Source organism: Oryctolagus cuniculus, chromosome 5, assembly GCF_964237555.1.
Source record: "Oryctolagus cuniculus chromosome 5, mOryCun1.1, whole genome shotgun sequence".
Classification (NCBI taxonomy): domain Eukaryota; kingdom Metazoa; phylum Chordata; class Mammalia; order Lagomorpha; family Leporidae; genus Oryctolagus; species Oryctolagus cuniculus.
This window is the reverse complement of record NC_091436.1, coordinates 109,021,788-109,034,573: the sequence shown is the minus strand read 5'-3', so window position 1 is coordinate 109,034,573 and position 12,786 is coordinate 109,021,788. Positions and strand designations below refer to the sequence as shown.

The window sequence follows — 12,786 nt, the reverse complement described above, 5'->3', positions numbered from 1 at the left end:
AACAAAGAAGGGTTGCTGTTGAGTGTTTAGATGGCATGATTTTTAAAAATGCCCTTGTAAGGGTTGAGTCTTAGTGTTCTAATTTAAAAGAGGACCTGTGGTATACTGAGCTGGCCAAAACCATCCAGTATATTACTTTTAGAATCCTCCTTTCTATTGGAGTGTACATTTTTAAAAGAAATTGACAGTTTAGTGATGTCTTATTACCCAAAATCTGCACAAACTCTTCTAAAAAGTCACTGAAGAACATACCTAAATCCTTCTAAACCTTTCAAGCATACTGTGGATTGTCATAAAAAGGGAGAAGGAAAATGTTACACATGATTATATGAAGTGAGCTTTGTAGCTTTCCTAATACTGGGTTGAGGAATATGTAATTACAATTTCTCACCTAAATTGCTGTTTATATATATATGTATATATATATATCTGATTTTATATATTTATATCTGATTTGCAGTTTTGTTCAAAAGTAATATCAGATTCTTTTTTAAAATTTTAAAATAGAAGCTTTGGAAGTCTTACGTCTCATGTCCTTGGATTTTCCTGTTGGTTAGAGAGGTTATTATTTGAAATGCAGTAAACAAAATTTTCATAATGAGATTAGGAATTAAAAATCTAAGCTCTATATTAAAAATCTCCGTGTTACAGGATATCAGTATTTGGGAAGACAAATTTATTATCTAAAACAGTCATTAGTAAGGAAGTCCTTTATACTAAAAAATGCGTAAAAAAGTTCTTCACTTGAATCAGTGCAGTTATGTGAATCAGACTATTTTGAGCTTAAGTTACATAGTTAAGGTGGTAATGAGAAATAGTTTTTGAGGCTCCATTATGTAGTTACTGAGTAACATTTTTGTTGCTATTAGCTCCTTTTTGTTATTTAAAACCATTTGTTAGATAAACACTTCCCAAATTTATGGATGATTTCAGGTCTGGTAATACGGATCTAACTGCTGAAATGTATTTATCACAGAGCTTTTACCACCTTTATCACTGAAATATATTGTTCATTTCACTTTTTCTTACGGTCTGTACTGTCACAGGTCAGTTTTCCTTTTTTTTCATCCTGGTTTTTTGTTGTTTTCTTCCCTCAAGTATTTTTATGTTCACACTAAAGGGGAAATATTTAAAATCGTAAGAGTTCCATATTCACTGAATATTTTTTAAAGATTTATTTATTTGAAAGAGTTAGAGGCAGAGGGGGTGGGAGGAGTGTTCCATCTCCTAGTTTACTCCCTAGATGGCTGCACTGATCCAAAGCCAGAAGCTTCTTCCAGGTCTCCCATGCAGGTGCAGGGCCCCAAAGACTTCTACTGCTTTCCCAGGCCATAGCAGAAAGCTGGATCGGAAGTGGAGCAGCCGGGACTTGAACTGGCACCCACATGGGATGCCGGCATTGTAGGCAGTGGTTTTACTCCCTTTGCCACAGTGCTCCCTGGATATTCTTTGAAAACTTGCTCTGTGTTGAACAAGGGGAATAGGTAAAGGTGGAAAATACGCAAAAATCTCAGCCAAATATTAAAAATACATTTAAATGCCTTTTGAAACTGGTAGTTTAAGGAATATAGCAGGTTTTTTTTTTGTTATTTAATTATTTTATTTATTTCAGGTTTATGGTTGGCTGTGGGAGATGTGATGACTGGTTTCATGGTGATTGTGTTGGCTTAAGTCTGACTCAAGCACAACAAATGGCAGAGGAAGACAAAGAATATGTATGTGTAAAATGTTGTGCTGAAGAAGATAAAAAGACTGAAATACTAGATCCAGATATTTTGGAAACCCAGACTACGGTTGAAGTCCATAGTGAAGATAGAACAATGGAATGTGAAAAACTTGGGTTATCAAAGCACACAACAACAAATGACAAAAGCAAATGTATAGATGATACAGTGAAGCACAAGGTCAAAATTTTAAAACGGGTAAGCCTTTCGTTAATGTGTTATTTGTTATTGAAGTGCTTTGTATGAATGGACTGGGAATTTTGAAGTTTCTCTTTAGGTTTTGGTATTCTAATACACATTTTCAAATTAATTTTCTCCCTAAGAGTGAACAGATTTTTTACAGGTTTCTAAGTATAATGGTGGAACTAGGTAGTAATGTTGTTAGGATATCTGTTTTATTTCTCTCTTTTGTACTGTTTCTAGTCTAGTCTGATACTTGAATTTTCTGTTGTAGGATATGTGTATGATCTTGGGTCTTAAGTGTAAATTGTGATTGCTGAATTTTTCTTGAAAAGTTTTTCAGTCCATAAATATCAACCAGTTCTTTAGCTGTTCAGCATTGTTTTCATACAGAAGAGTTATTTTCTGTTTACCTCCATATTTGCTTTAAATCAGTAATTTTTTTTTAACTTTGGATGCTTAAAAGTGTGTTAGTTTTCTCTTACATTTTAAACTATCATCTGAAAAAATTTTCTAAATAGAAATAGCATAACACCACATAAAGATTAAATTAAATTGGAATTAATGTATGAAGGACACATTTTATCTGATTAATTTTTTTCCTTTTTTCTCTTTCATTATTAGCATTTTTCTGATTGTTGATTTATTCTTTTATAAGACTGCTAGTGGCAGCAAATGTTGATAATAGGCAAGTACAGTCATTGAAGAGCCAAAAATTCATTTGAGTTGGAAGGAACCTTGGAAATCTCTTAGACCAGCCATCCTATTAGTATGCTGTGTAATATTTTTAGAAAGTGATGATGTAGTTTCTATTTGAAACTCATTGTGAGGGGACACATCTTCCATTTTAAGCAGTATTGTCGTGGGGTTGTTAAGTTTGAGTTGGAATTTACATCCCTGAAAACTTCAGTTTGCTAAAGCCTCCCTATTAAAACTAAGGGTGGTAATTCAGAATGAAGAACATGAGCATCTTTTCTCCAAAAATCTTCCCTTTTTACAACCACAGTTCCTTTGATACTATTTGTTTGGGAAATCTGAATTAAGTTCCAGTTTGCCAAATCCTTAACACATCCAACATTGTCTTCTAAGGCTTTTTGTAAAACAGCTTCTTTCTTTATGATATTTACTATTGCTTTGCAGTTTGATATGTTTAGCATCAAAGTAATTGATACTGTTCACCTAAAAGTCCAGTTGGAAACAGTTTATAGCATATCTTTGAGGACTTTTGTTTATCTTTAATTATTATCTTTAATGATTATTATTCAGTACCTCATGTGTACAACCTGTTGGCATTTAGAAATATATTACTTAGCTGAGTTATCTCCATTTTAAGACATTATAAAACATTGTTAATGTTTTGTGAAACTGTCTAGTCTCTGTATCAGGAAAGGAATTAAGGTTAGTCTGATTTAGTAATAAATGTGTGTGCCATTCAAGTGATCCTTTTCTTTTTGATGGTGAACTCTTGAATTCTCTTTACACTTGTCTGCTGTTAGTTTAGAGAGTCTGCATTTCAAATGTCACTTCCTACCCCCAGGTTTTTATTTTCTAACACATTGCTCATTTATGTTTTATTTATTTGAAAGTTAGAGACAGGTAGAGATTGATCTCCCATCTGCTGGTTCACTCCCCCAGATACCATCAATGGCCAGGGTTGGGGCAGGCCAAAGCCAGGAACTTGGAACTCTGACAACATGACTGGGACCTAAACAGTTGGCCCATAATTTGCCTCCAAGAATGTATAAACAGATAATTGGAATCAGAATTGGAACTGGCATTTGAACCCAGGCATCCCAAGCAGTGTGTTAGCCATAGCAGCAAATGCCTATCCCCTACTCCCTACATTTTTATATTGAACAATTTAAGTTTCTATTGTATGCCAGTTGTGGTGTTACGGGTATAACATATTGAGGTATATTCCTGGTCTAGGGGAAATGAAACGGAAGTTAAAGAAATCAGAAAATTTCTAATTTGGAGAAACTCTTTTCCTTTTCATGTATTTTGTCTTAAAATGTATGATTATACAAGAGTATTTCAAAAAGCATGTCATGCCGGCGCCACGGCTCACTAGGCTAATCCTCCGCCTTGTGGCTCTGGCACACCGGGTTCTAGTCCTGGTCGGGGCGCCAGGATTCTGTCCCGGTTGCCCCTCTTCCAGGCCAGCTCTCTGCTGTGGCCCGGGAGTGCAGTGGAGGATGGCCCAAGTGCTTGGGTCCTGCACATGCAAGGGAGACCAGGAGAAGCACCTTGCTTCTGGCTTCGGATCAGTGCGATGCGCTGGCAGCAGCGCGCCAGCCACGGTGGCCATTGGAGGGTGAACCAACGGAAAAAGGAAGACCTTTCTCTCTGTCTCTCTCTCTCTTTCTCTCACTGTCCACTCTGCCTGTCCAAAAAAAAGCATGTCATGGGAAAATAGAATTGAAAGATATGCTTATTTTAGTGCAAAAAACTTGAAATTCATGCATAGTTTTTCATAATACACATTTTCCCCATGAACAACTTCTTTCTTTTTTTTTTTTTTTTTAAAGATTTATTTATTTATTTGGAAGGCAGAGTTACAGAAAAAGTGGAAGACACACAGAGATCCTCTATCCGTTAATTCACTCCCCAAATATGCAACAGCCAGTGTTGGGCCATGCTGAAGCCAGGAGCCTAGAGCTCCATCTGGGTCTCCCACATGGTTGGCATGGCCACAAGTACCTGTGCCATCCTCTGCTGCTTTCCTGGGCATGTTAGCAGGGAGCTGGATCAGAAGTGGAGCAGCCAGGACTTGAGTCAGCACCCATATGGGATGTGGGCATTGGCAGGCAGTGGCCTAAGCCACTGTGCACAATGCCAGCTCCACTATGAGCTTTTTGAAGACCCTTCCTATTTCTGCCTATACACAGCATTGTTTCAGCTCTCTTTTCAAGCATGTTAAATACATGATGTGATTAATTTCTCCTGAGGGTTTCAGAATGGTAGTTTTACTAGTAATTCTTTGTGAGTTCTAATTAGGATTAGAGGAGCAGATACCCTAATGGTTTATTCTATCTCATGGAAGTTAAAGTTGCCTATTGAGAACTTGATATACTTACTATAGATAAATATACTTTCATTTTTCTTATATAGTGAAAAAATGTATTTCTCCTTGTTTCTCCTTTCTTTTTCTGATTTCATAACAGCTAACAAAACTCTTATTATATCAGGTTTTATTGGGAACATGCTGTCCATGTCCTTTATTTCTACTTCGTAAGCTCTGTGTGTTTTGCAGAAAAATAGATGCTCAATAAAGGGATTTTTAATAAAAGGATGAATCTTTTTACAGCTAATCAAGAATTTTTATTTTAAAAGATTTATTTTATTTGAAGGGCAGAATTATATATAGAGAGACAGAGATCGTCCATCCGCTGATCGTCCATCCATATGGCTGCAATGGCTGGAGCTGGGCTTGTCTGAAGCCAGGAGCCAGGAGCTTCTTTTGGGTCTCCCACGGGGTTGCAGGCACCTAAGCACTTGAGCCATCCTCTGCTGCTTTCCCAGGCACATTAGCAGGGAGCTGGATGAGAAGTGGAGCAGCTGGGGCTTGAACTGCCCCATAGGTGGCAACTTTACCTGCTATGCCACAGTGCCGGCCCCATCAAGACTTACTTTTGTGTACCTTTTAAAAAATCCACTTAAATGTCTACTGGGCTAAAGAATGAAAAGTTTGTTGACATTATAGGTTGTAACAATAATAAATTTTTTGTCCATATCCTATCACTTATCCTATCACTTGGTATTTAATGATTATTTAGTATTTTTCATTTTCATGAATTAAAGTATTTTTCCTAGGAGTCTGGTGAAGGCAAAAATTCATCAGATTGTCGAGATAATGAAATAAAAAAGTGGCAGCTAACTCCTCTTCGAAAGATGGGACAACCAGTTTTGCCTCGAAGATCCTCAGAAGAGAAAAGTGAAAAAATACCAAAAGAATCTACCACTGTTATATGCACAGGAGAAAAAACTTCAAAACCAGGTAGTGAGATTCTTGGAAGTTGTTGTAAACTTAAATATTTACATCTTGTTTCATGTACAGATTAGTTGTATATTAGAAAAATTTAAAAAGCATAGCATTTTAATGGCAATACATTTAGTTTAGGTGATTGGCCTTTTAGTTAAAAACTATTCCTCTAAATTCAGGGCATGCACTAGTGAACTTCCTCATGGTACTTCAATACTAGTGGGAGAAGGCATATAGACAATAAGCTGGCAAGCAAATGATCTGGTATTTTACAGCCCATGAAGAAGAAGTGGAATAATGGGGTAGAAGAGTCAACAGTTGGGGAAAGTGTGGTTAGCTTCTGGTTTAGATGGATGGAGGAAGTAACTTGTGGGATTGGAAGTGCTATCAAGATTCTTTGGAGGAGAGGCTGGGTAGGGAGCACAGCAAATCTGAAGGCTTCAGAGAGAAGTAAGCTTGGCATTTGAACAACAAGAAAGCCACTGCAGGTGACTGGAAGAGTGACCTGCAGAGGGATGGAATGGTGATAGAAGATAAGTTGAGAAAATTTAGTAGTACCTTTGGGACTATGGCAGAGTTTTGTTTTATTTTGATTATTAGGAGAAGTTTTTAGAAGATTTTCTAGATCTCTCGTTGCTCTGTGGCAGTTCGCCTGTAAGAGGGCAGGAGATAAAGAGTAGATTTAGTAGGAGTCTGAAGCACTACCTTAGGAAAGAAATGATGATAACTGATCAACAGTACGGTAAAGGTGGTGAGAAGTGATTAGATACAGGATGTATTTTTTAGTAGCATTAATAGAATTTGCTGATGTAATTGGTATAGGTAGGTAATAGAGAATTTTAGAGATTGATTAGATAAAAAATTGGTGACATTTATTGAGGTGGAAAAGAAAACAGTTTGGGGAGGAAAATTCAAACATGAGACATCCAGATGGAGATATTTGAGTGATACTCTGGCTGATGAATTTGGGACTGAGAGAATCCTTTTGAGGCTTCTATATAAATTTGAGATTTATCATTGTTATTAAAAATCATGGATCTTGATATGAACAGCTACAAAGTTCCATAATGATTCCTGCAGAAGCAGAGCCCTTTGGGGAGCATAGGAATTTAGAATTGGGAAGAGGAGGCTTAAGAGATGGCCTATGAAGAAACAGGAGAACTGAGAGAGTATGGTGGCTTGGAAGCTAGGTGAAGTTTCAGTAATTGTTTCAAATGTCTGGACATCTAATAAGATGCTCACTGGTTGTTAAGCCTGTGATTTAGCACAGAGGAGATTGGTGACCTTATTGACTAGACTTGTTTTGGTGAGTAGGGGGGATGAAAACCAACTGGAGTAGCATATGGACAAATGGCAAGGTAAGGATCTGAAGGCATTTATTACATTTAACTCTTTGAAGGAATTCTGCTGTTTATGGAAACGGAAATCGTGTGGTAGCTGTATCTGGATGAGGAGTTAAGTTAAGGAGATATTATAACACATTTGTAAGACTATTGGGAGTGACCCAGGAGAGAGCTGGGGTCGTGGAGGAAAACAGAGAGAAAGAGGAAGATGATGTAGGAGTATAGGAGGTTGGTGTTATAGTTGAAGTCTGAAATCACTTCACTTGGAGAGAGGTTTGTCACAGAAAGGAGCTCTTCCATTGTAAAGGTAAGGAAGATTATATGTGGTAGGAGGGAGAATTGATTCAGGTACGTTGGATTTGATAATAGGAAGATGTATTAGATGACATTTTTGTTTTCTCAGTGAAATATGAAGTGAACAAACTAATTCAGGTTTGAATTGAGAAGCAGGAATTGTTGGTTTGAGAAGATAGAAAAAGTATGAAATATCTTGAAATGTTGGAGAGCAAATTAACTGAAATCCAGGCAGAAAGGTTTGAGTTAACTACTGAATCTTTTTGGTTATAAAATGAAAATGAAATCTGGTTCCAGTGCTTACTTTGGACCAATTTCTTTTAACCATTTGAATCCTATTTGAATGAAGGATACACATTGCTTTCACCAGGGTTGTGTTTTTGTCAACATGAATGTTTAAAGGACAGAGAGAATAAAGGTGTAAGTGTGTAAAGAAGTGGTTATAGGCCGGCGCCACGGCTCACTAGGCTAATCCTCCACCTTGCCGCGCCGGCACACCGGGTTCTAGTCCCGGTCGGGGCGCCGGATTCTGTCCCGGTTGCCCCTCTTCCAGGCCAGCTCTCTGCTGTGGCCAGGGAGTGCAGTGGAGGATGGCCCAAGTACTTGGGCCCTGCACCCGCATGGGAGACCAGGATAAGTATTGCTCTTGGCTTTGGAGCAGCGCGATGTGCCAGCCTTAGCGCGGCGGCCATTGGAGGGTGAACCAACGGCAAAGGAAGACCTTTCTCTCTGTCTCTCTCTCTCACTGTCCACTCTGCCTGTCCAAAAAAAAAAAAAAAAAAGTGGTTATAGTGCTGGGCTTGTCTTCATTGACTGTGTGGAAAAGTGAGGACAAAAGTGTTATAAATGATATATTGAAGAATTGTTGAAGAGGCAATTCTAGAATTACTGGATAGTTGAATACATCAGAAGTACGGGGATGTTTGACATTGATATTTTGAAGATGTGTGGGAATTAGTATAATCAAATGAAAAATATTTGAAAAACTTAACAAATCAATAATACCAAATACCACTAAAAGCAAGAGATACATCGATTTTGGGGTATTAATAAGTTTATTAAATTATTTGCTTACCTAATCAGTTCAGATCAAATTTTCTAAAAAGCTTTTTAAAAAAATTTATGTGTATATGTAAAAATAACTAGCTCTGAAGGCCATTATTTAACTTACGAAAGGAGTATATGTATTTTTAGGCAATAGTTAAATAAAATGTCAGTGTCACAAGTATTTCAGGCTGGCGCCGTGGCTCACTAGGCTAATCCTCTGCCTTGCGGCGCTGGCACACCGGGTTCTAGTCCCGGTTGGGGCGCCGGATTCTGTCCCGGTTGCCCCTCTTCCAGGCCAGCTCTCTGCTGTGGCCAGGGAGTGCAGTGGAGGATGGCCCAAGTCCTTGGGCCCTGCACCCCATGGGAGACCAGGAGAAGCACCTGGCTCCTGCCATTGGATCAGTGCAGTGCGCTGGCCGCAGTGCGTCGGCTGCAGCAGCCATTGGAGGGTGAACCAACGGCAAAGGAATACCTTTCTCTCTGTCTCTCTCTCTCTCACTGTCCACTCTGCCTGTCAAAAAAATAAATAAAAAAAAAAATTAAAAAAAAAAAAACAATTATTTCAATATGACTGCGGATTCTGATCTTATTTTTCTTTTTAAAATTGTACATATTTATGGGGTATAGTGGTAATTCTGTACATGTATTCAATGTGTGATGATCAAACCACGTTAGAATTTCTGTGTCCTTAAACATTAAAAATATTCTTAGCACAATAAATGTACCTTGTTATGGGGTAAAGGTGACATTTTAGTTAATCTATGTTAGGACCAAGTCAGGTCAATTAATGTCTTTCTCTCATTATTATTTAATCTTATTTATAAATGGGGACTTGTAATTACTCAATTATTATTTATAAACTTAACATTATTCAGTAAAAAGGAAATTTTAAAAAACTAACAAGTTTTGATATTTATTTAAATTAGGTACTCATGAGAAGCAAGAGATAAAGAAGAAGAAAGTGGAAAAAGGAGTGGCTAATGTGCATCCCCCTGCTGCTACCACTTCCAAGCCTTCTGCGGATCAGATCAGACAAAGTGTCAGACATTCTCTCAAAGACATTCTTATGAAAAGGTAACACATATCATTATTGGAGAATATTGAATACTACTCATTTCTTTGTTTGAGAAATAATCGAATTGTTCTAATTTTAAGACTTACAGACTCAAATTTGAAGGTGCCAGAGGAAAAGGCAGCTAAAGTTGCTACAAAAATTGAAAAAGAGCTTTTCTCTTTCTTTCGGGACACAGATGCTAAATATAAGAACAAATACAGAAGTTTGATGTTCAATCTGAAAGATCCTAAAAACAATGTAAGTGTTTCATTTACATCTGTAGATTTTTATATTTCCCATTTTCCTGAATACATAGAGATTGAAGATAGTAATATAATATACCTATAATTTATTAATAAGAGACTAGAATTACCTCTTTGTTTAGGACATGTAATTTTAATAAAGTCCTTTTGCCACTGAACTGAATTTTGAACTCTGTATAAAGTTTATGCAGTGAGTCTATAATAAAAGACTAAACAAGTGTTAATTTATGTGATTTCTTTCCTGTTGCTTATATAACCCAGCTTATTAAAAAATTAATTCATACTTATTCTTCAAAAAGTCTGTTAAGCTAAAATTCATCGTAGTGTATTACCACTAGTAGTTTAATCCTGAAAATAGAGTTGCACTGCTTAAAAGACAATACATTTGGTTTAGAATTACCTTAAAATATTTTTGCTTAATTAAATAGAATTTTGGGGCTGCTGTTGTGACACAGTGAGTTAAGCCACCTCTTAGGATATCTGCATCCTATTTTTGAGTGCCTGATTCAAGTCCTGGCTACTCTGTACTTCTCTCCTCGTTTCCTGTTAATGCACATGGGAGACAGTAGATAATGGCTCAAGTATTGGAATTTCTCCCATCTGTATGGGAGATGCCAGTGGAGTTCCTAGCTCTTGCTTAGTCCTGGCCTAGCCCCAGCTGTTGTGGGCATTTAGAGCGTGATCCACCAGATGGAAGATTTCTTTGTGCCTACCTCTCTCTGTCACTCGGCCTTTCAAATAAAAATATCTTTAAAAAATAAATATAACTTTAGTGCTAAATATCTTTTCGCCATGGAGTAAACATTAATCGAACCTTTAGTCTCTTGTTGGGAATTCTAGCTTGGGACTTAAGAAACCTAAAAATGTGTGAATGTATGTCAGTGTTAGTGACACACTAAGCAAAAGTGATGCTAATGAAAATTTTAAGTGTTCAGAACAATGATTGATCTCTTTGTGTGACATGTACCTATGTCCACATAAGTGATATAAATTTGTTTAAAGGTATTGGCTGCAGTGTTGTCAACCCACTGTATACTTGGTTTCCAAATCTGCAGATTCAAACAATCTTGGATTACAGTTACTCAAACAAAAAAATTACTTACCTAAACAATACAGTGCAACAACTATCTATATAATATTTACATTGTGTTACAAGTAGTCTAGAGATAATTTAAGTATATGGGAGGAGGTGCTGGCTTACATGCAAATACAATGTATGTTTATCCCCACCTTTTTTTTTTTTTTTTTAAATATTTGTTTATTTATTTGAAAGAGAAAAGGAGAGAGAGAGATTTCTTCCATCTGTTGGTTTACTTCCTAAATTGCCACAATAGCCTGGGCTGGGCCAGTCCAAAGCCAGAAGCCTAGAGCTTTGTCCATGTCTCCTACTTGGGTGGCAGGGGTCCATGCACTCAGGCCATATTCTGCTGCCTTCGTAGGCACTTAGCAGGAAGCTGGATTGGAAGTGTTGCCGCTGGGACTTGAACCAGCACCTATATGGGATGCTGGCCCTGCAGGTGGCTTAATCTTTTACAGCACAGTGCCGGCCCCGATGTATGTCATTTTATTTAAGGTACTTTAACATCTGCAGATTGATTTCTGAGGTGGATGCTGGAACCAGCCCCTCATATACACTGATGAATAAATGAAAGTGACTTGAGGTATTTTCTTAAAGTGCTACAGCTACTTAAGGGGAATCTGTGTTGGGCAAATAGCCACCATGTTCAAAGGAATCAGATACTTCTTGAATTATATAATATGAACATTTGTCTTTAGTAATTAAATGAAGGCTTGTTTCCTTTAGGTGTCTTTCTTGCAGCTGGTTCTTTGCTCTGGAGTCCTTTCCAAGTCTATTAGGATTTAAACATGTACAGTCTTAATATGGAAGACATTACATTGAATAAAGCCCCTTTATCCAATACCTTGCTGTGCTATAGATTGGTTATTATGGTGGTTAGCTTGTGTTCCTGGGTACACTTAATACAATTTTGGGGTAGGTATTATAATGGTTCCACTATATATGCTTAACCATTATGGGTTGATTTTTATATGAAATGAATGTTTTGCTGCCTTACATAAATTCCTAGAATACAAAGCTGTTATTTATTTTCTATATAGTGATAATATATAAATCATTAAATATTTATAAATCAGGCTTTAAAATTATACACTTATTACAAGTTTCAGTTCAGTAGCTCCTCTTTTTATTAAATGGTTGTCTCCTTTTTTCACAATTTTGAATCCTTCCAGATATTATTTAAAAAAGTACTGAAAGGAGAGGTAACCCCTGATCATCTTATAAGAATGAATCCAGAAGAATTAGCTTCTAAAGAGTTAGCTGCTTGGCGACGAAGAGAAAACAGACATGTAAGATAATCTATAAATAGTGTTGATTATCAAAATTTTTTTTTCTGGCATAGGGGAAAAGTTATACAGAGGCAATTCAACAGAGAATGCACAGTAACAGTTTTTCTGCCCCGTGCTGCTTCTTCTTCTGCATTCTTGTAATTCTGTTGTTTTTATTGGTTTCTGTTTCAAATAAGCACATGCCTCTTTTCTGCACTGAAACTGTGCCTTCATCAGCTTGCTTTCTTGAGGCCATGAATCCAGTTTCTTTCTTTAAAAGATGATTTGCACTTAAGATGAGATAAATGAGCAGACCCATCTACACATCTACACCTGCTGTATTTAGTTCTACTCCCAGCTGCCTTTACTATATCTTGCTATAATTGCTCAAGTTTTGTTTTGTTTCTGAGACTGTTCAGTTTTTAATTATCATTGTCACTAAGCAGGCTCACTCAGGAGACAGCTAGTAGGGGACTACCAGAATAGTTTCGGTGTTTGAGGAAGCTGCTGTTGTGGGGGAATGAAGGATATGTTTTGAAATGTATATTTTAAA

The 12,786-nt window shown here is 37.1% G+C and overlaps 1 protein-coding gene across 6 annotated transcripts in view; it reads left to right on the top strand.

Moving 5' to 3' along the window:
* PHF3 (PHD finger protein 3) overlaps positions 1 to 12,786 on the top strand; it is an 84,984-nt gene that overhangs the window by 57,462 nt on the left and 14,736 nt on the right. For all 6 annotated transcript variants that reach the window (XM_008263079.4, XM_070074648.1, XM_008263082.4 and 3 more), the window contains 5 exons: positions 1,613 to 1,922; positions 5,718 to 5,901; positions 9,497 to 9,644; positions 9,726 to 9,882; positions 12,138 to 12,254. In XM_008263079.4, coding sequence (XP_008261301.3) covers positions 1,613 to 1,922; positions 5,718 to 5,901; positions 9,497 to 9,644; positions 9,726 to 9,882; positions 12,138 to 12,254 — 916 coding nt within the window. The remainder of the gene's footprint in view (positions 1 to 1,612; positions 1,923 to 5,717; positions 5,902 to 9,496; positions 9,645 to 9,725; positions 9,883 to 12,137; positions 12,255 to 12,786) is intronic.